The sequence below is a fragment of the Cynocephalus volans genome, chromosome 10 (assembly GCF_027409185.1).
Source record: "Cynocephalus volans isolate mCynVol1 chromosome 10, mCynVol1.pri, whole genome shotgun sequence".
In the NCBI taxonomy this organism is placed as follows: domain Eukaryota; kingdom Metazoa; phylum Chordata; class Mammalia; order Dermoptera; family Cynocephalidae; genus Cynocephalus; species Cynocephalus volans.
In genome coordinates this window covers 90,892,023-90,913,277 of record NC_084469.1, presented here as the reverse complement: position 1 = coordinate 90,913,277, position 21,255 = coordinate 90,892,023, and the positions used below count along the sequence as shown (strand labels likewise).

Here is a 21,255-nt window from a genome sequence, read left to right as displayed (position 1 = left end):
TCCTTGACTTTTATGGTAATCACTTTCTTGTTTTTCTTATCTTTATAGTTTAACCACCCATGTATGTACCCCCAACATTTTATTGTACTTTGTTTTTCCCTGCTTTCATATTTATATGAAATATTTACTGAATAATACATCATGTGCTGTTTGGTGTCTGGCTTTTTTCACTCAACCTGTGTGTGTGAGATTTAGCCATGTGGTTGTGTGTATGAGCAGTTCATTCTTTTTCATGACTGTGTAGTTTCCCATTGTACTAATATACCACAAGGTATATCCATGGTCCTGTTGATGGAAATTCGGTTGGTTCCCATTTAAGATCATCGCAAACAGTGCTACTATGAGCATCCTTTCTTGTACATGTTTCCTGATGCCCAGGTTCAAGTTCTGTAGGATATAGTCTTTGCATGAACAGCTGGTTTATAGGTTATGTGTATTTTCAAATTTATTCAATAACACTACACTGTTTCCAATTTTAAGACGAAGCAATTGCAATAAGAGAGGTTAGGTAGCTTGCCCAAGATCACGCAGCCAAACTGCTTTGAATCCAGCATGCGTCACCTTGAGCCCAGGCTCTCACTGAGCAGCCTCTGGAACATGATGGGCACCTAACAAGTGTAAGCAGTTATGCTGAGGGTTGTTGGGGGCTGTTACTGGGGGTTTCCTTTCCTGTTCCCATTATTCTGAACTCTGTCCCCATCAGTTAATAATTAACTGCCCCCCAAGGAGCCTGTGAGCCTAAAGATATGTCCAGTTAATCAGTCACTGCCCCCTGGCTGGGCAAGGAGCAGCTGGCAAACCTGCTGCCTCCAAAGCCCTTCTCCTAGCCTGGAAGCAGTGAGGGATTCAAGATGCTCCGGACCTGTCGAGTGCTCTGTTCCCAAGCTGGCCCCTCTCCTGGGTGCTGGCAGCCCCTGAGCTTTGATGGGGAGGCCTTCCACCTCAAGAGCACAGGAGAATTGACACGGGCTTTGCTGGTGCTGCGGCTATGTGCCTGGCCCCCTCTGGTCACCCACGGGTTGGCGGTAAGCAGTTACCCTGAGGACTGGCCTAGAGGTTCCTCTGGGCCCTGCTCTGAGCCCTTGCTCCCTGGCACTCCAGCTCCAGGCCTGGTCTCAGCGACTCCTGGGCTCCAGGCTCTCAGGCGCACTTCTCCGAGCGTCCATCTATGGGCAATTTGTGGCTGGAGAGACGGCAGAGGAGGTGAAGGGCTGTGTCCAGCAGCTCTGGACTCTAGGCCTCCGGCCCCTGCTAGCAGTGCCCACTGAGGAGGAGCCAGACTCGGCTACCAAGACTGGGTGAGTCAGGGGCCAGGGCCTAGGGAGGCTGGGAGGATGGCAGGAAGGGGCTCACAGGCTTCAGGCCCTGACGCCTGCTGGCTGGGCAGTGAGGCCTGGTACGAGGGGAACCTCAGCGCTATGCTGCGGTGTGTGGACCTGTCACGAGGCCTGCTGGAGACCCCTGGCCCAGCTGGAAACAACCTCATGCAGCTGAAGGTGACGGCGCTGACCAGCACTCGGCTCTGTGTAAGGGACAGGCAAATTTGGGGTGGGGGGAGGGCGCAGCTGCCCATCAGGTTCCCCTCGCCACCCCATCCACCACCCCATTTCAGAAGGAACTAACCTTGTGGGTCAGAAGGCCAGGGGCCTCCTTGGAGCTGAGCCCCGAGAGGCTGGCAGAAGCCATGGACTCTGGGCAGGTAAGGACCTCAGGCTGGGGGAGACTGGATGGTTGGTGGGGAGTGTCAGGGAAGTAGAGTCCCCTGGACTTGGATGTTGCAGGAATCTGCAAGCAAGATGTTCAAAATATTTAACTACTGCTATTTCCCAGGCTTAGAACAGTCAGAATGAATGTGGCTGTAGCTCTGGGGCATGGTTGGAGTGGGTGGAATATGGGTCAGCTGGGGGTTCCAGAGGAGGGGGCTGGGGACTGGGAGCTCTCAGAGGAGAGATTGGGATGGCAGCTCTTTATCAACCAGAAGAAAGTATATCAATACGTTATCAATCGACACAACCATACTGGTGTGCGCAGGCTGGATGTAAGTTCTGATTAGACCAATGGGACTTCAGTTGATTCGTTCATTCATTCATTCCTTTTTATCTCCATATCCTATTTCTCTCCACCACTGGCAACCACTCTATCTTGTATAATGTGTATCTTTTAGTTACTATGATTTTGTTTTGCCAAGTGCATACTGTTGGAGGGTATGTTTTTCCTAACATTTTATTATGAAAATTTTCAAACATACAGAAAAGTTGAAAGAACTATACAGTGCACATCTATATACCTGCCATGTTTAATATTTAACTATATTTGCTTTAAATCATATCTATCCTTCTATGCATTCCTCTGTCCTCCATCAATCCATCTTATTTGTCATAGAATTCCAAGTAAGTTGCAGACATCAGTATACTTTCCCCCTTAAATGCTTCAGAATATGAAGCATTAATTCGAGCTCAATGATTACTTACAGTACTTCTTTTCTTTTAAGGTAAAATTTACATACAATGAAATGTACACATCATATCCCTTGAGGAGCTTTGACAAATACACACACCTGAGCAACTCAAATCCCTGTGAAGATACAGGACATTTCCATTACCGCAGAAAGTTCCCTCATGCCTTTCTCTGTCAATCTGTAATATTTTAGAATTTACACAAATAGCATTATGTCATCGAACGCATTCTGTTACTTGCTTTTTCCACCGAGCACTCTGACTTTAAGATCCATCCAATGCTTCTAACGGCTGCCTCTGGTCATGATTTACCTCCCTACGGATGGACATCCAGGTGGCCTCCAGGTCTCCACCACTCCAAACAGTGCTACCAGTGGACATGCTGGTGTTTCTTTTTCTAAGCTTGATTTGTTTTTTTATTTGTAATTTTAAAAATGTGTCCCAGAGGGCCGAGCCCATGGCGCACTTGGGAGAGTGCGGCGCTGGGAGCGCGGCGACGCTCCCGCCGCGGGTTCGGATCCTATATAGGACTGGCCGGTGCACTCGCTGGCTGAGTGCCAGTCACGACAAAGACAAAAAAAAAAAAAAAAAAAAAATGTGTCCCAGAACACACAGAGGCAGGATTTGGTGTTTTGGAGGATAGGCTTTGGAGAGTACCTCTTTATGAGCTTCAGTTCACTCACGTGGGGACAGCGACAGCAGCTGCTCAGCAGTGTTAAGGACTACAGCAGGGAGTGTGTAAAGCCCCTGCCAGGCTGGCATCTGACCGAACAGAGGGGCCTCCTCCTTGCATCCCTGGCCTCGCTTGGCTTCCCCCACACCCGCACACCTGGTTTTCCTTTTCCATTTCTGCCGGCTCATTCTCAATCTTTGCTAGGGTTTTCTCTGCCTGTCTCTTAAACATGGAGGCTCCCTAGGGCTAGGTCCTAGCCTCCTCCTCTCACTCCTTAATCCCCTTGAAGGGGCCGTCTCACTCACCCCTCCAGCCTCAGTTTCTCCACTCTGCACTAATGGTGTCCACATTCTGTCTTCAGCCCCAGCCTTTCTTCTGAGCCTCCTAGACATCTCCCTTTGAACATCTTCCAGGCCCCTCACACCTACTGGGCCCCACACTAGCCTCAGAGTCTCCCCAAACCTGCCTCTCCTTCCTGTACCCACCTCAAGGGCCTCCTTACCATCCCCCATCTCAGATCAGAGCCCCCCACCTCGGTCTCCGCATCTACGGGTTCCACAGCATAATTCATGACTGCCCTGTTCACTGCCATATCCCCAGCCCCTGTGGCACCTAGACAAGATGTATTGTAAGTGAATGAATGAATGAATGAAGTTATTTTTGGGCAGTAACTTAATAGTGGAGGACTTACTGTTCACTCACAATGTGCTATGTACTGTCCTGAGCGCTTCATATATGTTCAAGGAGAACATTTACTCTCTGCCGGTGAGTGGGATGGTTAAGAACCCAGACTTTGGGGAGGCTGAGGTTCAAATCCCAGGTCTGTCTTAAATAGCTGTGTGACTTTTGACAAGTGACTTCACCACTCTGTGCCTCAGTTTCCCCATATATAAAATGGGGATGATATCATAGTGTCTACTTCAGAGGGCTGTAAAGATTAAATGAGTTAAGTATTTGGTGAGTGCCCGAAACGGCACCTGACACTGAGCAGAGTTGGCCCTCTACGAAGGTGGGTATTATATAGAGAGAGTTTCAACAGCTCGTAACACCCCAGAAGTCCCCTGAGACATGCCCCAAGTCAGGGCAGAGACAATTCTCTGGGGGAAAAGGTAACTGGGCAGGTGTTCCCAGCTCTTCCCTTCTCCTGGAGAGAGCTTTGTCCCCCAAGATGGGAGGGTTGCAGCATCCAGACCAACTTGCCCTTAGGTGGGCCTTCACTAGCAGGCCTAGGCCTACGTTATCCATATTGACCTTGTTGGATATAATAAAGCTTTAAGTCCCACATGTTCCTCTTTAACCTCCCAATTTCTTTGAACCCAGCTGGACTCCCTTCTGTCACCAGCAGCTCACATTCACCCGTTTGAATCCCCATATCAACACTGCGAGTTAGGAACGGTTATTACTTCCATGTTCCAAATGTATTCCTTCCCTAAATGCTTACTGAACATCTACCCTGTTCCAGGTCCTGTGCTAGAGGCAGAGGAGACAAGGATGACCAGACACCCTACCCTTGAGGAATTTACTTGCTAGTCAGGGACAAGAGACACTCAATAATTGGAAACTAAAGTCAGTATGTAACAAATTAGGTATAACTAAGCATGGTAGGGGAAAATAAGGCTAAGGAATGGGAAAGGAAAGCCTGAGATAGGGAGCTGTAAATTTACACCAGGGAAAATCTTGTTGAGAAGGATAGAACATTAGAACAAAGACTTGAAGGAGAGGTGGGAGTGAGGTAAGTGGACATTTGGGGAAGAGTGTTCCAGGCAGAAGGCACAGCCAGAGCAGAGGCCCTGAGGTAGGAAACTGGCATATTCAAAGAGCAGCAGGGAAGCCAGTGTGGCTGGAGGACAGTGTCCCAGGCAGAGAGTGGGAGCAAAGAGATCAAGGAAGGCCAGACCAGGGGGGCCTGGTGGGCCATGGCGAGGCCTTCAGCGTTTGATGAGGAAGCTCCTAAGAGACTAATTCGAGGTAACACGTATGGCACTTAGCGTGAGCTGGCTGCTGTTCTAAGCACTTGCCGCATGTTAGTTCTGAGTCACTTCACCTCTCCAAGCTTCGATCTCACTGGAAAATGGGGCTTGGAATGTACTTGTCTACCAGGATCATTGTGACAGTCTACAAAGTCATCTATTCTAATAATAACACATGCAAGGGGGTTTCAAAAATCTCGTGGAAAGATTTGTATCATCTTTTAATTTTATTTTTCCATGAACTTTTTGAAGTGCCCTCATATCGGGCGCTCATTATGTGCCGGCACCATCCTGTCCTGATCATGTGCAAGCACGTCTCACATGTGAACCCATTTTATGCCCACAATTCCTGGAGGTAGATGCTATGTATCATCTTCATTTTACAGAGGAGAAAACTGAGGCTCAGAGAGGTTAGAAGGCTTGCTCAAGGTCACACAGTAAGTGGTGGAGCCAGGATTCAAACCCAGATTCTGGGCTTGTAACCACTGTATTATACCATAACAAATAGTATCTCTGATATTGCTGATTGTCAGATTTCTAACAATTTCTAAACTTTTTCCTCCTTCATAGTGGTAGGGGAGATGAAACTTAGGCCCTAGAAGGGACTAGTAGTCCTGAACCCCTCTCACCTCCCCTGCTATCCCCCAGAACCTCCAGGTCTCCTACCTCAACGCCGAGCAGAACCGGCATCTCCAGGCTTCCCTGAGCCGCTTGCACCGGGTGGCACAGGTAACATCTTCTGTGTGGTCTGGCTCCGCTGTCACTGCTGGACACCCTGTGGCCCTGACCACAGTCTCTCTGACCCTCAGCATGCCCGGACCCAGCACGTGAGGCTCCTGGTGGACGCAGAGTATATCTCGCTGAACCCCGCACTCTCTCTGCTGGTGGCTGCCCTGGCTACGCGCTGGAACAACCCCGGGGAAGGTGGGCCCTGGGTGTGGAACACCTACCAGGCCTATCTAAAGGTGTGTGGTGCACTCTGGGGGACTGCAGGCTGGGATCCCAGTGCCTGGACTCACTGGAACCTGCCTGTGTGCCCTGCAGGACACACATGAGAGGCTGGAGCGGGATGCTGAGGCCGCACACAAGGCTGGCCTGGCCTTTGGAGTGAAGTTGGTACGAGGCGCGTATCTGGACAAGGAGAGGGCAGTGGCCCGGCTCCAAGGGACCGAAGATCCCACCCAGCCTGACTATGAGGCCACCAGTCAGAGGTAGGACTGAGCCTGACTGGCCTCTGAGAAAAATAATACTGACATCTAACCTTAATAAGAGCTCACTGCTCTTGAGGCTCTGCTGAGCACCCTGTGTGTCTACACACCACTCCCTCTCCCTGGCCCAGGACATTACTTCCCAGCACCTCCATGGGCTCCCTGCTCCCACCTTTGCCCCGCACCCCCAGTCTGTTCCCCACTTGCAGCCAGAGGGAGCCTGTTAATACCCGCGTCTCATCATGTTCTTCCTCAGTTCAAACCCCTTCCATGGCTTCCACCACAGGCTCAATAAACCCCAAATCCTTATGCTGGTCTCCAAGGCCCCATGTGATCTGGCCCCTATCACTTCTCTAACTTCTCCTACGCTTCTTCTCACTCATGTCACACCAGCCACACTGGCCTCCTCGATGATCCCTAGGGCCTTTGTACTTTCTGTTCCCACCGCCTAGAACGTTCATCCTCCAGACAGCTGCATGCTCAATCCCTCACCTCCTTGTGTCTTTACTTCTTGGTGCCTTTTCAGGGGCTTCCCTGCCCTCCCTAGTGAAAACTAGAACACCTCCACCCCTGCTCTCTGTCCTCTTCCTGGATTTAATTTTTTCCTTGGCATTTTTCAGCGTCTGGGGTTCTACATAGTTTAGTATTCAATTGCTCATTGTCCATCTCCCCCACTAGAATGTAGGCTCAGGAGGGCAGGGCTTTCTGCTTTGTTCACCCCTGAACTGCCAGTGCTTAAAATTGTGCCTGCTACATGGTAGGTGCTCAGTACAAATCTGTTGAATAAATGAATAAACAACCCCAAGCAGTAGGTACTATTATCATCCCCATTTTATAGTGGAAGAAACTGAGGCACAGAAAGGTGGAATCATTTACCTGTGGTCACATAGCTAGTCAGAGGCAGGGCAAGATTAGAGCCCAGGCTGACTGGCTCTAGAATGTGCAGTCTTACCCACCTTATCAAATCACCCTGTGCTGGGGCTGGATATGGGTGAGCTCTTTGCAGCCCCAACCCATGGCCCTAGGAAGGAGGAATTTATTCATTCAACACATACTTGTTGGCCACCTGATTTAGATCAGGACCTGTGCTGGACCCTGGTCCAGCAAGATCACTCTCACATGCTGGGGTTTATTTTTGGAGGGATGAAAATGTTGATCAACCAAGGTGGTCCCCAGATCCTGTCTTCATGGAGTTTACAAAGTCTGACTCTCTTTTACAGTGGGTCAAGGAGAGGTTGGTAGGGCTGCAGAGACTGACCCAAGGTTATAGGACAAGTGACCAAGCCACGGTTGGAACCTAGGCTCTCAACCAAGACACATGAGGTGCATTTGTGTCCCATAGGCTTAATCATGGGACGCATAATTTTTTTTATTGACATAAAATTCATATACCATAAAATTAACCATTTTAAAGCATACAATTCTGTGGATTTTAGTATATTCACAAGGTTGTGCAACTATCACCACTATCTAATTCCAGAACACTTTCATCATTCCTAAAAGAAACCCCAGGATGTGAGGGCAATCTCGCTGTGACATCTGTCACCCCATTGATTGTCAGGGTTGATTCAGCTCATCTGGCTGGCGAGGTGTGTGTCCCATTCCTCCCTCACTGCTCTATGTGTGTCCCTCCCAAAGCTGCACACTTGGTCGAAGAGGACGACCTTCCCTGATAAGGGAGAGGACCATTCTTCGGTCAAGGGTATACGAGCAGCTGCACTTCCCTGCTAGAATCTCCAAACAAGCTCTCAAGGTCCAAAAAGAAACCCTGTACCCATTAGCAGTCACTCTCCATTCCTTCCTCCCCTCAGCTGCTGGCAACTGCTAATCTACTTTCTATCTCTATGGATTTGCCTATTTTGGACATATAAATAGAATAATGCAATATGCGATTTAAGAAGGCTTTTGTATCTGGCTTCTTTCATTTAGCATGTTTTCGAGGTTCATCCATGTTGCAGCATGTATCAGTACTTCATTCCTTTTTATGGCTAAATAATATTCCATTGTATGGATATACCACATTTCATTTACCCATTCATCAGCTGATGAACATTTGGATTGTTTCCACTTTTTGGCTATTATGAATAATGCTGCTATGAATATTCATGTACATATGTACATTTGTGAACATGCATTTTCAGTTCTCTTGGGCATAAATCAAGGAGTAGAATTGCTGGTCATATGGTAACTCTATGTTTAACTTTTTTGAGGAACTGCCAGATGGTTTTCCAAAGTGGCTGCACCATTTTACATTCGCACCAGTGGTGTGTGAAGATTTTTAGAAGCGTATTTCAAAAAGTTTGTGGAAAAATAAAATTAAAAGATAATACAAATCCTTCCATGAACTTTTTGAAGTACCCTTGTATTTCTTCACATCCTTTCCAATATGATACCATTAATGTTTTAGTACAGATTTTGAGTAAATAATAAATTCACGTGGTTCAAAAATACAAATGATATGAAAATGGATACACTGGCATATTTCCCACATCCATCCACATCTGTATCTAGTCATGCAGTCTCCCTGCCCCCACAGCTAACCACTTCTGTTAGTCTCTTACATGTGTTTCCTGAGTTTCTTTATGCATATACAGGCAAATACAAAGATATTTGCTTATTTTTGTGCAAACGGCACCATGCCTACACACTGCTCCTTGCTTTTCCTTTTGACTGCATACCTTAAGGGCAGAATAGTCTAGTGACAACGAGACCCGGCTCTGGAGCATCAGACAGCCTGAGTTCAAATCCCAGCTCGGTCACTTCTAGCTGTGTGACCTGGGGACAAGAAACTTAACCCCTCTCAGCTTCAGTCTCCCCCTCTGTAAAACAGGCATAACAAGAACATCTACCTCACAGAATTGAATGTGAACTAGATGAGTGATTAGAGTTTCCCAGAGGAAACAGAATCCCATGCAATGGGGTTTAACTGAAGAAAATTTAGTGAAGGATAATTTATAGAAATGTGGGCAAGGTTAGGGGAACTTCCCCAAAAGGAATGGAGAGGCATCCAGGAACTCACAAGAGCAGGAAGCTGTTCTGACCCCTATGCTGTAGCTGAGGGAGAGGGGCCACCCTAGGGGAGCTGAGGCCACACAGAGAACACAGTGGGGTGAGCAAGGCAGGGGCCACGGGGTGAAATACCCAAGCTTTCTCTCCTTCCGCCTTCTGATGTCCTGCACATGACTCTGGGTGGTGACATACAAGTCAGCTTCCTGAAGGGCAGAGAAAGGCAGAAAACAGACATTGGGGGGCGGGTTGCAATGGAGAATAACCAGCTTAGTATGTGAAGTACATAGGGTGGCATTTTGGGAAGCATTTGCCAGTCTTTTAACCTTTCCATATCAGTGCCCAGGTAGTGTCCTTGTTCTTTTTTACAGCATCACTATCCTTTATGTGCCATAGTTTATTTAGTCAGTTCCCATATAGGGACATTTGGGCTGTTGTTAATCATGTTCTTTAGACAATGTTGCAGTAGAATAACCTTGGGTAAATGTCATCTTGTGCATGTAATGTGACCCTTTGCTGTGAGACTGCCATTCTTTGTATGCACTTTCATCTCACTCCATCCTCGCAACAGCACTGTTAAGTGAACTCACATTGTCACAAAAGAGGAAAATGGCTCAAAGAAGGAATGTCCCTTGCAGCTGGTGCAGGTGGAATGAGGGTACTTTCTGACTTCAGAGATCCTATCCCTTGGAGCACACTACCTCCCCAAGGACAGGAATCCCCTGTCCCTGCAGCCTGACCCTCGCTCACCAGGTGCACTGAATGGAGCATCTCCCTTCAGTTACAGCCGCTGTCTGGAGTTGATGCTGAACCATGTGTCCCACCGTGGCCCCATGTGCCACCTCATGGTGGCTTCCCACAACGAGAAATCTGTTCGTCAGGCAACAAAGCGGTATGAGGTGGGGGAATAGGAAACAGGTACCTACAAGAAGGCCCCCTTCCTTCCTCTCCCTTGCTCACATGCCAGGAATGGGCAGGATGTGGAGCAAAGGGAGGAAGAGTGAGGGGTTCTGTGGAGGATATTAAAAATATTTAACCCTGCTATGCCTGTAGGTCCTGTAGGCCCCAGCCAGGCAGAGTATTGCCCCTTATTTTCCGGGTCATGGGGAGGTCTGAGGGTTCAGGGAAGTGGCTGGGACAGGGACTTACTGGGGGTTTTTTAGGAGGATCAGAATAGTGGGTATTTATTGAGTTTGGAAATAGTTCAATATTGAATTACTTGAACAGCCTGTAATACTGGCTGGGTGTATAAAGGCTAACTTGCAGCTCTAGATCCAGCCACTGTCTGGATTGATGATACGCCCTTTTCTGTAGTATGTGGGAGCTGGGCATTCCTCCAGATGGGCCTGTCTGTTTCGGACAACTTCTGGGCATGTGTGACCACGTCTCCCTGGCACTGGGTATGTAAATGCCCCCTCCCACCCCGCTCTGCCCCAGCCCCAGGCCTCATTCCCGCCCAGCCAGATCCCTTCTGCTATTTCCAGAAAATGACTGGCAAGGCTCCCACCCAGAGCTTGCAGCTGGCCCAGCCCCCAGACCCTTCTAGATAGATCTGTTATTCCAATACCTGAGGGCCTTGCAGGGCTGTGTCTCTGTGTCTGCTCTCTGTTGTTTGTGCTGGTTCTCGATCATGGTGTCTTATTTCCTGTGTGCTTTGTAACTTTACTGTGCTGGGGCCAGAGACCAGAAGACTTATGTTTTCATCTGTCAAGTGATAAGGGGTATAAAACCACTTTACCCTAAACCCACAGCTTGAGGTTTCTTGAGCCATCCTGGTGGTGTAAATTTGCAAATACTTGAAGGGGCTAACCCATGGCCACAATCTCTCAGAGACAGATTTTTCTTTTTCTCTTTTCTTTCCTGTTCTGCTTATGGCCAAAGCCATTCCCTGGGAGTGGGGGAAGGTAGGAGGATTGATTTCTTGTTAACTCTTACTCTAAGAGTGTGGGATTTCTAGGTTCCAGATTAATTTGGGGGAGTTCTCTTTTATAACTCTCATGCTGGTCAGGCCTTTTTTTATTTTTATTTTTATTTTGTGGCTGGCCACAGGGATTGAACCCTAGACCTTGGCATTATCAGCACCATGCTGTAACCAACTGAACTAATCAGCCAGCCCTGGTCAGGCTTTGAGCCTGACCCTCAACTGTACTCCCTCAATTCTATGAAGTCATCAAATAGCAGCTCAATTTTGCCTTCAGGACAGAAGTGGTTTCCTGGGTGTCCTTTCCTTCTCTGGGTTCTCACTTTCTCTTAATTCTCGAATTAATAAATTCCTTACTCTCTCAGAAGCATTTTAATGTCTTTAAGATTTTTAAAAAATGTTCGTTCCAGGATTTTTAGTTTTTTCAGTGAGAAATTGTGTTCAACTCACCTAGTCTGCCATGTTCGCAGAAATGGAAATCTCTACTGCAGACGGGGACAGGGGAGCCTCTCTCTAAACCTGAGCCCATACCCTACCAACACTCTCCCCCCAGGGCAGGCTGGCTATGCAGTGTATAAGTCCATCCCCTATGGCTCCCTGGAGGAGGTGATCCCCTACCTGATCCGGAGGGCCCAGGAGAACCGGACTGTGCTTCAAGGTGCCCGCAGGGAACAGGAGCTGCTCAGCCAAGAATTGTGGAGGAGGCTGCTGGGCGGAGGCCTAAGGGTACCCCATTAGCACCCCTGGGAGTCATGTGGTTAATAAAGGTCCCAAGCTACTACCCAGGCTACTGTCTTGCACTGAAATTGCCTCCTTGGGGAAGGACTCTCGACCTCAGTCAGGCCAAGCTGTGGGGCTCTTCAGCTCAAGATATTTTTATATAACCCTGGAGCATAGCAAGGGCATTGATCAAAGAACAATGAAGCTTCCCCGACCTCTGGAGCAGCGATCCTGGGATAGGCCTGGTCATTGACTGATGCAGGAAATTTCTTCACCCGGGTGGAGGCCCAAATGAAGAGCACAGATGAAGAACAGACATTGAGGCACCACAGTCAAAAGGCTGGGCCAAGGCCACATGTCCAGGGAGGGAAAGCAGAAGAGCCAAACCAGTCTTTCATTTAATAAGTACTGATGAGGACCCCTTCTGAGCTAGGTTCTGATGTGAACAATGCTGGGGACACAAGAGTGACAAAGACAACCGCAGGCCCTGTATCACAGGGCTCTTAGTCCAGTGAGAGTAAGCAGACCCATCTTCAGACAGTGACAGCTCAGTGTGGTCAAGGCTGGGATCAGGGAAGCCCAGGCAGAGAAATCAGGGATGTGTTGGGGAGTCTCAGGGGACTGTGGGAGGCCAGAGGAGGCACCTGACCCAGACTGAAGATGATCAAGAGGGTATCTCAGAGAATTCATAAGAATAACCAGTGAAGATTGAGAAGAGCCTTCAAAGGCAAGGGCATGTGCATAAACAGAGAAGTGTGACACAGATTGAGGAGTGAAGAGACAAGGATGGAGGGGTGGGCAGGGCCAGATAATGCAGCCTTAGATGCCAGACTGCAGGGCTTCGACTCTGTCCCAGGGACACTGGCGAGTCAGGAGGGTTTCAGGAAGGGGGAAGGGCAAGGTCAGGTTCAGCTTTAGGAAGATCCCCCTGGCTGCCATGTGGAGAGTGGAGTGAAGCGAGTGGATACAGGTTGGGAGCCCAGGGCCGGGCTGTGGGGAGCAGTGGAGGGGGTTGGTGGGAAAGAAAGTTAGGAGGCTGAGGGGATGGGCCTTGGGGCTGATGGGCTGCATGGGATAGACATGGCTGGGGGAGGCCCAGGGCTCTGGGTTGGAGACAGGGACCCAGGAGAAAAGATAGTATTGGGAAGATACTGAGGCCAGTGTGGGACTTGGTGGCTGTGACAGGGTTCGGAGGACACCCAAGGGGAAACATCCTGTGGTACCCTCAGGTCTGGGGCTCAGGAGAGTGACTAGGGCAGCGACAGAGAAAGGAAACAGTCTGCAGGGGTGGCTGAGAAGTATGGGAAGAAGACAGCCAAGGAGAGCTGTACAGGGATCAGGAAGGGTCTGCCACCCCAAAGAAGGCCTGCCAGGTGCGGGAAGCAGGTAGACAAGAGGGCAGGAACGTGCAGAGCACAGCAAAAGCTCTGAAAGTGACCTGAGCTCACGCCTCTACGAGGAGGGAGGCTAGTGCGCAAGCGTGGGAAGAGGCCACTGATGTGCGTGCGCCTAGGATTCCCGCCCAGACTGCCGCTAGTGCGCCAGTATCACGTGTCAGCCACGTGGTGAACTCTAGAGCCTAACGGTAGGTGTAAAGCCACCTGGGCTGGGGTCTAGGCCAAGAACTTTCTGGGCCCTCCGATCCCCACCAGACCCCTCCCCCAGCCCCCAGTCTCCACTCAGGCTCCTCCCCCCTCAGACCCTCCCCTTCCACCCCTCCTACAGCCCTCAGACCCCACCCCCAGTCAGGAAACCTAACCCAGCTCTCAGACCCCACCCCTTTAGCTGACCCTGTCTGCATTCCGCTGCCTCTTTTCCCAGCTCACGAACACGGTCCTCAGACCCCTCCCTTCCCTCAATCCCTTCCCGCAGTGCATAGACCCCACCCCTGACATGCAGACACTTCCCGGGACCTCAGTTTACATCCCCAACCCGCTGACGCCTCTCAGCACTCTTAGCCCGCAGACTCTGCCGTGAGTCCTCTTTCCTCCCACTGCACTCAGACCCCACCCGTCCCTCCTCAGGCCCCTTTCCACAGTCCGCAGACCCCGCCCTCAGCCCGTCCTCCCCTGGACACTTTCACAGCCGGTGGACTCCACACCCTCTCAAATCCTAAACCCCAGGCCCCTCTTCCCCCAATCAGTAACCTTCAGAGCTGCCTCCTAAGCCCTCTGACTCCTTTCCCACGCTCAGACCCTCGCAGCCCCTTTACCACCCTTGCACGCCCTACCGCAGTGCTAAAACTACTCTCCCAGCCCTCAGACTTTCTTAGATCACCTTCAGCTCTCAGACTCCCTTAGAACCCTGACTTTCTGATATGTAGCCCTCCCAGAGCCCACCTTTTCTCATTTAGATGCCTCCCTTCCCATCAGACACTTCGTGAATCCCCTTCCCATCGGACTGCCCCCCTAGGACTCCCTGCCAGCTCTGTCTTTATTGCTTTATCGTCTCCAGAGGTGCAGTCCTTCTCTTCCTCCTGCCCTCATGGGACCCCCTAGCTGACCTCTGCCCTGGAGCTGACTGAGTCTGCAGCCTACAGATGACCTCACTACCCTCTCGCTTTCCCGTGGGACTGGGCTCGTGGGGGGATCCAAACGCCCAGGTGGGCTGTCTGCATTGCCTGGCTGAGGTTGGGGGGTGGGGATGGGGGGTAGGGAGGGTGCCCAGGCTGGAGCCTGGTCAGGCTCCTTTGGAGAGTTGAGGGTCTGGTTGCTGGGACCACCTGTGGGGGCAGGCTCAAGGGGCAGTATGGAGGGTGTAGCTCCAGTTAGCCAGTCAACGATTGTGGATGGGGCACCTGCTATGTGCCAGGCTCTGTGGTCTGTGATAGGGATTTAAGGGTGAACTTAAATCTGGATCACTGTAATGAAATCTAGTAAGAGAGTATTAGAGTAATGAGGATGAGACACACCGGACAGGTTGGCTTTTCAGATGGGATGATACTTGAATTCAGCACTATAAGAGCCAGTCATGCAAAAAGCTAGGGAAAGAGACTCTTGGAAGATGGAACAGCCTGTACAGATGCCCTGAGGTCAAAATGTACTGGTCATGTACGTGTAGCAGCAGGACTCAAGAAAAGGACTGAAGATGAAGAGGCAGCAGGTCCAGACAATAAAAGGGCCTCAAAAGGAGTGTGGATTTTGTAGAATTTTGTTCTGTGTGTGATGGGAAACCACTGGAGCTGTAAGCAGAAAGTTAACCTTGCAATTAACATTAAATTAACAATTTATAATTTACATTTTCATTGATTTTTGTGAGTTGATTGTGTATCTGGCCACGTTCTGAACTTGCTTAATAGTTGAAATTGTTGGTTCTTTTAATTTTTTTATTATCTGCAAATGGTGATAGTTTGATCTCAGCTCTTCAATATTTAAACTGTAATTTCTTTTACTTGTCTTAATGTGTTGGCTGGAACTCCCAAACCATGTTGTCAGTGGACATCTTTCCTTGTTCTTGATATTGAAGGGAACGAGTCTGTGTTCTTGAATTAAGTATAATGCCTGCAATTGGTTTTTGGTTTAAAATTTGTATGGAGTAGGGGAGTTCCCATCTAAGTTTTCTAAAGTGTTTTTTCCTAATTATAAGTAGGTATTGAATTTTATCGAGTGCTTTTTTTTTTTATCTACTGAATTATACATGTGATTTCTGTCCTTTAATACATGAATGTTTTATTACATTGATAGATTTTCTTATGTTGAATCATCCTTGCTCTCTGGGGACAAATCAATTTTACTTTATTTAGGCTTTTTGCATATATGATCATAAGTGGAATTGATATATAATTTTATTTACTGGTTCTGGACACTCTCATCTGGTTTTGGAATTAAGGTCACACTAGCCTCAGAAAATGAGCCTTGCCCTCTTTTTACACTATTATTATTTTTTGGAACAACTTGTATGAGATTATCTAGTCCTTGAAATGCTTTGTGTTTTAAGATGCCTCTGTAGGACAAAATGAGTGCAGAAAACCACTTAGATTCCATTGCAAAAGATGGTAGGCTACTGAGTAAAATGTGATGCGGTGAGTGTGGTAGTCAGAGGTTTCTGAAGAATAACATTTGGGGGAATTTTTTGGCAGAGACTAAGCTAGCTTGGACTAAGAGCATAACTGATTAACCATATCTGCAAAGGACATAGGTGTGCAAGAATGCCATACATTTGCCCTTCCTGGAGTAGGGCCTGGAGGAAGAGGAACTCAGGAATGATGGGTGCGGAGATACAGGGCTTGGAGCGGAGGGTGAGTGGTTGGGAGGGGAGATCTGAGCAGGATGATGGTGGGAGAGGGGATTGGCACAGGCATGTAGTGGGAGTGCAGATTTAGCCCTTAAATGAAGTGTTCAAAAATAAATTTGAGGGGCTGGCCTGTGGCTCACTTGGGAGAGTGTGGTGCTGATGACACCAAGGCCACAGGTTCAGATCCCTATATAGGGATGGCTGGTTGGGTCACTTGGGAGAGTGTGGTGCTGACAACACCAAGTCAAGGGTTAGGATCCCCTTACTGGTCATCTTTTTAAAAAAATAAATAAATAAATAAATTTGAGGCCGCTGGTACCACCAAGGTCCAGGGTTCAATCCCTGTACTGGTGAGCATTAAAAAAAAAAAAAGAAAGAAAGAAAAAAAAATTGAGCAATTTCCTGATAAGATTCAGAGAGTTTGCTTATCTTGAAGAATTGGATGCTGGCCACACGAGACCTGAACGAGTTCGTACAACGCTGAGTTAGAGCTGGGTGGAGGTTGCCTGCATCAGACAATGCTCAAGGCTCCTATAAGCTGAAGTCCCCATAAAGTCCACTTCCTCCTGGCCCTTGAGGACCTTTGTGTGATTTTGACACCTCTGGGATGGGGTAATGGGATATTTACATGGCAGGTAGATGTCACCCCTTGTTCCAACTCTGTGGACTTAATGGTGATTTCTGGAGCACTGTATCATGATGGATTCTGAGGCAGGATCCTCAGTAGCTGGAGGGTGGGGGTCCCAGGACACAGAGATAGTACCTAGGGTCAAGGGCCACCCAGCCAAGGAGAAATTGCAAGAGTGTTTGCCTAGTGGTCCCCAGGACCTCTACCCCAAGAGCATGGGGCAGGTACAGTCCTAAGCTTCGCTGTCCCTCAGTTGTCCAGGTAGATGGTGAGAATTCTGCAGGGCAGACAGGGTTCTTCCTTGTGGTGCTGCTGGGCCACAGCTCTGCCGTGCCATTCCTGCTGGCCTTTGGCGCCAACACCAACCAGTGAGTGGACAAGTGGTGATGCCCCCATATTCCCAGGGCCCTAAGTCTGAGCCCCAGAGAGACTGAAAGCCAGGGCTCTCCTCTCTAGAGCCCTCTCTCCCTCATTTTCCTCTTCCATCCCCTCAAGACTCTCCTTGTCCTCTCTTCCCCCAATTCCATTCTCTTGGTGCCTCGTATGCTCACAGTGATACCCTCTCATCCCCTCAAAGATCCCATTGTGTCCACTCATCCTGATATCCACCTCTCATACTTACAGTGACCCTTCCCATTCCCCAATGCCTCCGTCCTGCCACTTTTTGTCCCTGTTCTGTCCCTTTTCTAATCCATTCTCACCCTCATTTTTCTGTCATAGCCGCTGCTTTGATGGCAGCACACCAGTGCATGCAGGTGTGTTTTCAGGCTGCAGCTTGGTGATGCTGCACCTGCTGCAGGCGGGGGGTGACCTGTGTCTGCATGACCAGCAGGGTCGCACACCTCGAAACTAGGCTGAGCAGGGTGGTGCCAAGGAGAGCTGGGAGGTGAACAGAGGCCCAGGTTGGGGTGGGGGCATCAGGGCCAGCATCCCACCCAGCCTCATCCCACATGCCCCTATCCAGGTGCTGGAGTGTTACAGCTCTGCCAGACGTACATGTCAGCATTAGTGCATGGCGGTGAGTTGACACCTACTGCATCACTGAGTCAGTTGCAGGCCAGATCCAGGCACAGCCCGTGTGGCTCCCTGTCCTCACTTTGGCTGGTGTAGGCAGACAGGTAACTGTCCACACCCTGAGGCCCTCCCATGCACCACTTAGCTTCCCTGAGGCCCTCCCATGCACCTAGACTTACCCTCAGCCTGCCCTTTATCCCAGGGCACTGAAGCAGATCAGGAGATCTCCCCAAATCCCGGCCTTGAGGTTCAGCCAGGTAAGCAGGAGAGGTTGGGTGAGCGGGAACCGCCCTTGTTTTCTTCATGCCTCATGGTCCTACTCCCCATCCCCAGCTGAGCAGCCTGTGGCCACTGGGGCTGGTAACAGGCATAACCTTTGCAGACCCCAAGGAGCTACAGCCAGCCCAGGGCGAGCCTGGCTGCACTTACGAGAGCAGCTCCCACACCCTCATGGCCAAGTGAGAGCCTCCTCCCATGACCTTGCAGAGCCCCCTGCCTGGCTGTCCAGTCTAGCTCTCCTGCTCCCCTCCCAAGGAAGCCCCCCTGGTCTCAGACCTGCACTCTCTCCTCTCTGCATTCTCCAGCCTCCTGTGGAGGGGCCACCATGTGACCATGTGGCAGCTAAAGGCCCCTTAAACCCAGCCTGATGTGCTGTTGGCTGACCTTCGGCACTGCAGGTAACCCTAGCCCGGCCTCTCCCCAGCCCAGCCTGGTCCTATAGACCAGTCTTCTGCCTGCCCTGCCGACTTCTGTAAACAGAAGGTCAGGGAGTATGGCAATAGCCATAGTTAGTGTCTTCACTTCTGGGCCAGCACCTTGCATGGAGCCCCTCTGCTGGAGGGGTACCCCCACTGGAAAGTGGGTACTCAGTTCTGTGTGTTGTGTCCTGTGGGTCCCAGAGAAGAGGTGGGGGTGGGCAGGGGTACCATGGGGTATGAACTGGATGCTGGCTCTACCGCTGCTGGGCTGTGTGGCTTGGGGTCTCAGTTTTCCCTCTGTCCGGTGGCTGGTGCAGATCATCTGTCCCTGGCACGTGGTGGGTGGTCTGTGCCCAGGAGCAGCCCCTACCCTCTGTGGGTTGGGGCCTTCTTGTGAGCGGCCTGCTGTCTTCCTGCCAGCACCATGCACCTCCCCAACCTATTGCTGCTGATAGCCCTGAGCCCCATGGCAGATCTGTCGGGGCTGTGCCTACTCCTTGAGACTGTGTAGCTAGATTCCCTGCATGTGGTGCTGCACCCATGGAGACCAAGTAAGGAAAGGCCCTGAAGTGTGCTAGGTCTGCTGCCTGGCACTTGCTGCTGCAGGTGCTAGAGGCCCTGCTGTTCTTGCAGGCCGGCTGGCGTGCTCATGGTGGCCTCAGCTCCCATGCTGTGCGGGTGGTGTGGCCAGACCTGGCTAAGGTGGGCAACCTGGAGCACGGGCGCCCACTGCACCAATGCTGTCTGCAGCCCAGGTGAGTGCCTGCCCCACCTCCCTGCCTCCACGTCCCTGTCCAGCAGCCACTGACTCACCAGGCCCCTCAGGTTCCACAGGCTACAGCATAGCTACCCCTGTGGAGGCCCAGACCCAGGGCTGCCCCTGCCTCCCAAACTGTACCCATGGCTGCCACTTGAGCTGATTTGCAGTGACATGCCCGCTGCCACCTCAGACCTCTATAGCTTTTGCATCCTGGCCCAGGAGGTCTTCACTGGACAGTGAGTGATGCTACATCCTGCCCCACTGAGGCACCCCACCTGTTTGGGTTCCCTAATTGTGCGTCCTCACAGGAAAGCTGCTTTGGGCTGGGAGAGAGGGGTCTGAGGTAAGGGCTAAGCTGGAGGCAGGTGAGAGTCTGGCCCTGGACTCCCTGGTGCCAGCCCCCCTACCAGGCCCTTTTTTGGGTTTGGCTGGGCTTAGGGCTTGCTGACCATAGGGGCAGCCTGCAGAGTACTTGATACCTGTTGTGGGAGGCCATGGCCCAAGTACAGGACAGGTCGGCGGGGAGTGAGTGGTAGCCATGTAACCCCAGTCAGGGCCCATGTCCCAGCACTCAGCCTCCTTTCCACAGGACTCAGCTCAGATGAGCTCCCCAATGGAGTGGGCCACACTGTCCCCTGTACCCCAGGGTTCCCTACCAGGTTAGAGGGCACGGAGGGAGTGATGGTGGGCGCTGGGCACAGCTCAGTTTGTCCCCCCATTTCAACCAACTGGTCTGTCCTCCAGAGAAACTGTACTATGAGGTGGCTCCCAGAGCCAAGACCACACCCAGACCTATGCCCCTTGTGATGCCCCCAGGCTCTGTTTCATCCCAGGTAGGAGCCAGGGCAGGGATGTGGGGAACCAAAGGGGCTGTGGGGCATCTGGGAAACCCATGCCAACTCTGCCTTTGTTCTCTGCAGGCCCTGGAAACTTCTGAGGTCACAGGCCACAGCAGGGCCCAGAGGGGCACAGCCTGGAACTCGGGCAGCAGCTTGACTCTAGGCAGCAGCCCCGGTCCCAGCCACAGCCTCACAGCCAGGCGTAGACTGCACTGCTACTTAGAGCCCAGCTCAACAGTATGGATACCTTCAGATCCCTGTGAGATCATCCCATCACTACCCTGTGACCCCCATCCCCCAGTAGTCACCAAGTTCCCCTGCCTGCCTGTCCTCTGACCAGGGACCCCTAGGAACTCCCAACTATCCCTTCACTGATCTATAACCCCTAACCAACCCCACTTCCCTCAGGACTCAGCCTACCTGCTGGGGAACCAGAGCTCTGTGGAGCAGTTTGAGAGGAAGTTCTCAGCCAAGATCCAAGCCCTGCAGGGCTGCTGTGGCACACACAGGGCTGCCCTGCTAGACCCCAGCCCTGTGAGCCCACCCTCTGCCTGGTGACCCACGAGGAGGCTTCTCACACCCTGGGAGGTTGCTGGCAGGGAAGGCCAAGAGGGCAGGCAAAGCAGAGGACCCTGAGCCCATCCTGTGCCCCCATCCCACCCTCCCAGTCCCACTTGAGCTCTGGTGGCCAATGGATGGCAGCTCCAACCTTTTTCTCCTTCAGGCACCCAGGAGCTGATTGGAGGAAGTCTCTTCTCTAGCCTGCAGAAGTGAGAAATGGTGCCCTAGTGGGGGGACCCTGGCCCCTTCCTCATCTCTTAGGTGACCCCTAGGTCTACCCCTACCCCACTATTCTTCAGGATGGATATGCTGGAGGAGATCATAGCAGAGCTGCAAAGTGGATACCAACTCAGAAACAAGCCCTGCCTCAGCCTCATTCCTGACACAGATTCCTAGGGTGCCCATGGCCCCCTCTATACAGATATTGCCCCTCAGAGCCTTCCAGGAGTGACTCCCTACTCAGTGCCTGCCCCAAAGGAAATAAAATGATAAAGCAACCCATCTGCCTCTGTTTCTCCATTCACTGAGTCTGGCCCCAGCATGATACCAACAGCCACATTTTCACCAT

At 50.8% G+C, this 21,255-nt stretch overlaps 1 protein-coding gene across 4 annotated transcripts; it reads left to right on the top strand.

Annotated features, from left to right (window-relative positions):
• Positions 1-439: 439 nt before the first annotated feature.
• PRODH2 (proline dehydrogenase 2) lies at positions 440-11,972 on the top strand. 4 transcript variants are annotated; one of them, XM_063112996.1, is made up of 11 exons: positions 440-503; positions 763-1,025; positions 1,102-1,298; positions 1,388-1,526; positions 1,613-1,699; positions 5,748-5,828; positions 5,909-6,064; positions 6,144-6,310; positions 10,095-10,205; positions 10,628-10,713; positions 11,788-11,972. In XM_063112996.1, exons 2-11 carry the CDS (start codon positions 852-854, stop codon positions 11,970-11,972), a joined length of 1,383 nt encoding a protein of 460 aa, XP_062969066.1. In that variant the 5' UTR covers positions 440-503; positions 763-851. The 4 variants fall into 4 exon arrangements, with proteins under 4 accessions (XP_062969066.1, XP_062969063.1, XP_062969064.1 ...); XM_063112993.1 differs by lacking the exons at positions 440-503; positions 5,909-6,064 and having other exon boundaries at positions 852-1,025; XM_063112994.1 differs by lacking the exons at positions 440-503; positions 10,628-10,713 and having other exon boundaries at positions 852-1,025; positions 11,788-11,812.
• Positions 11,973-21,255: the final 9,283 nt, after the last annotated feature.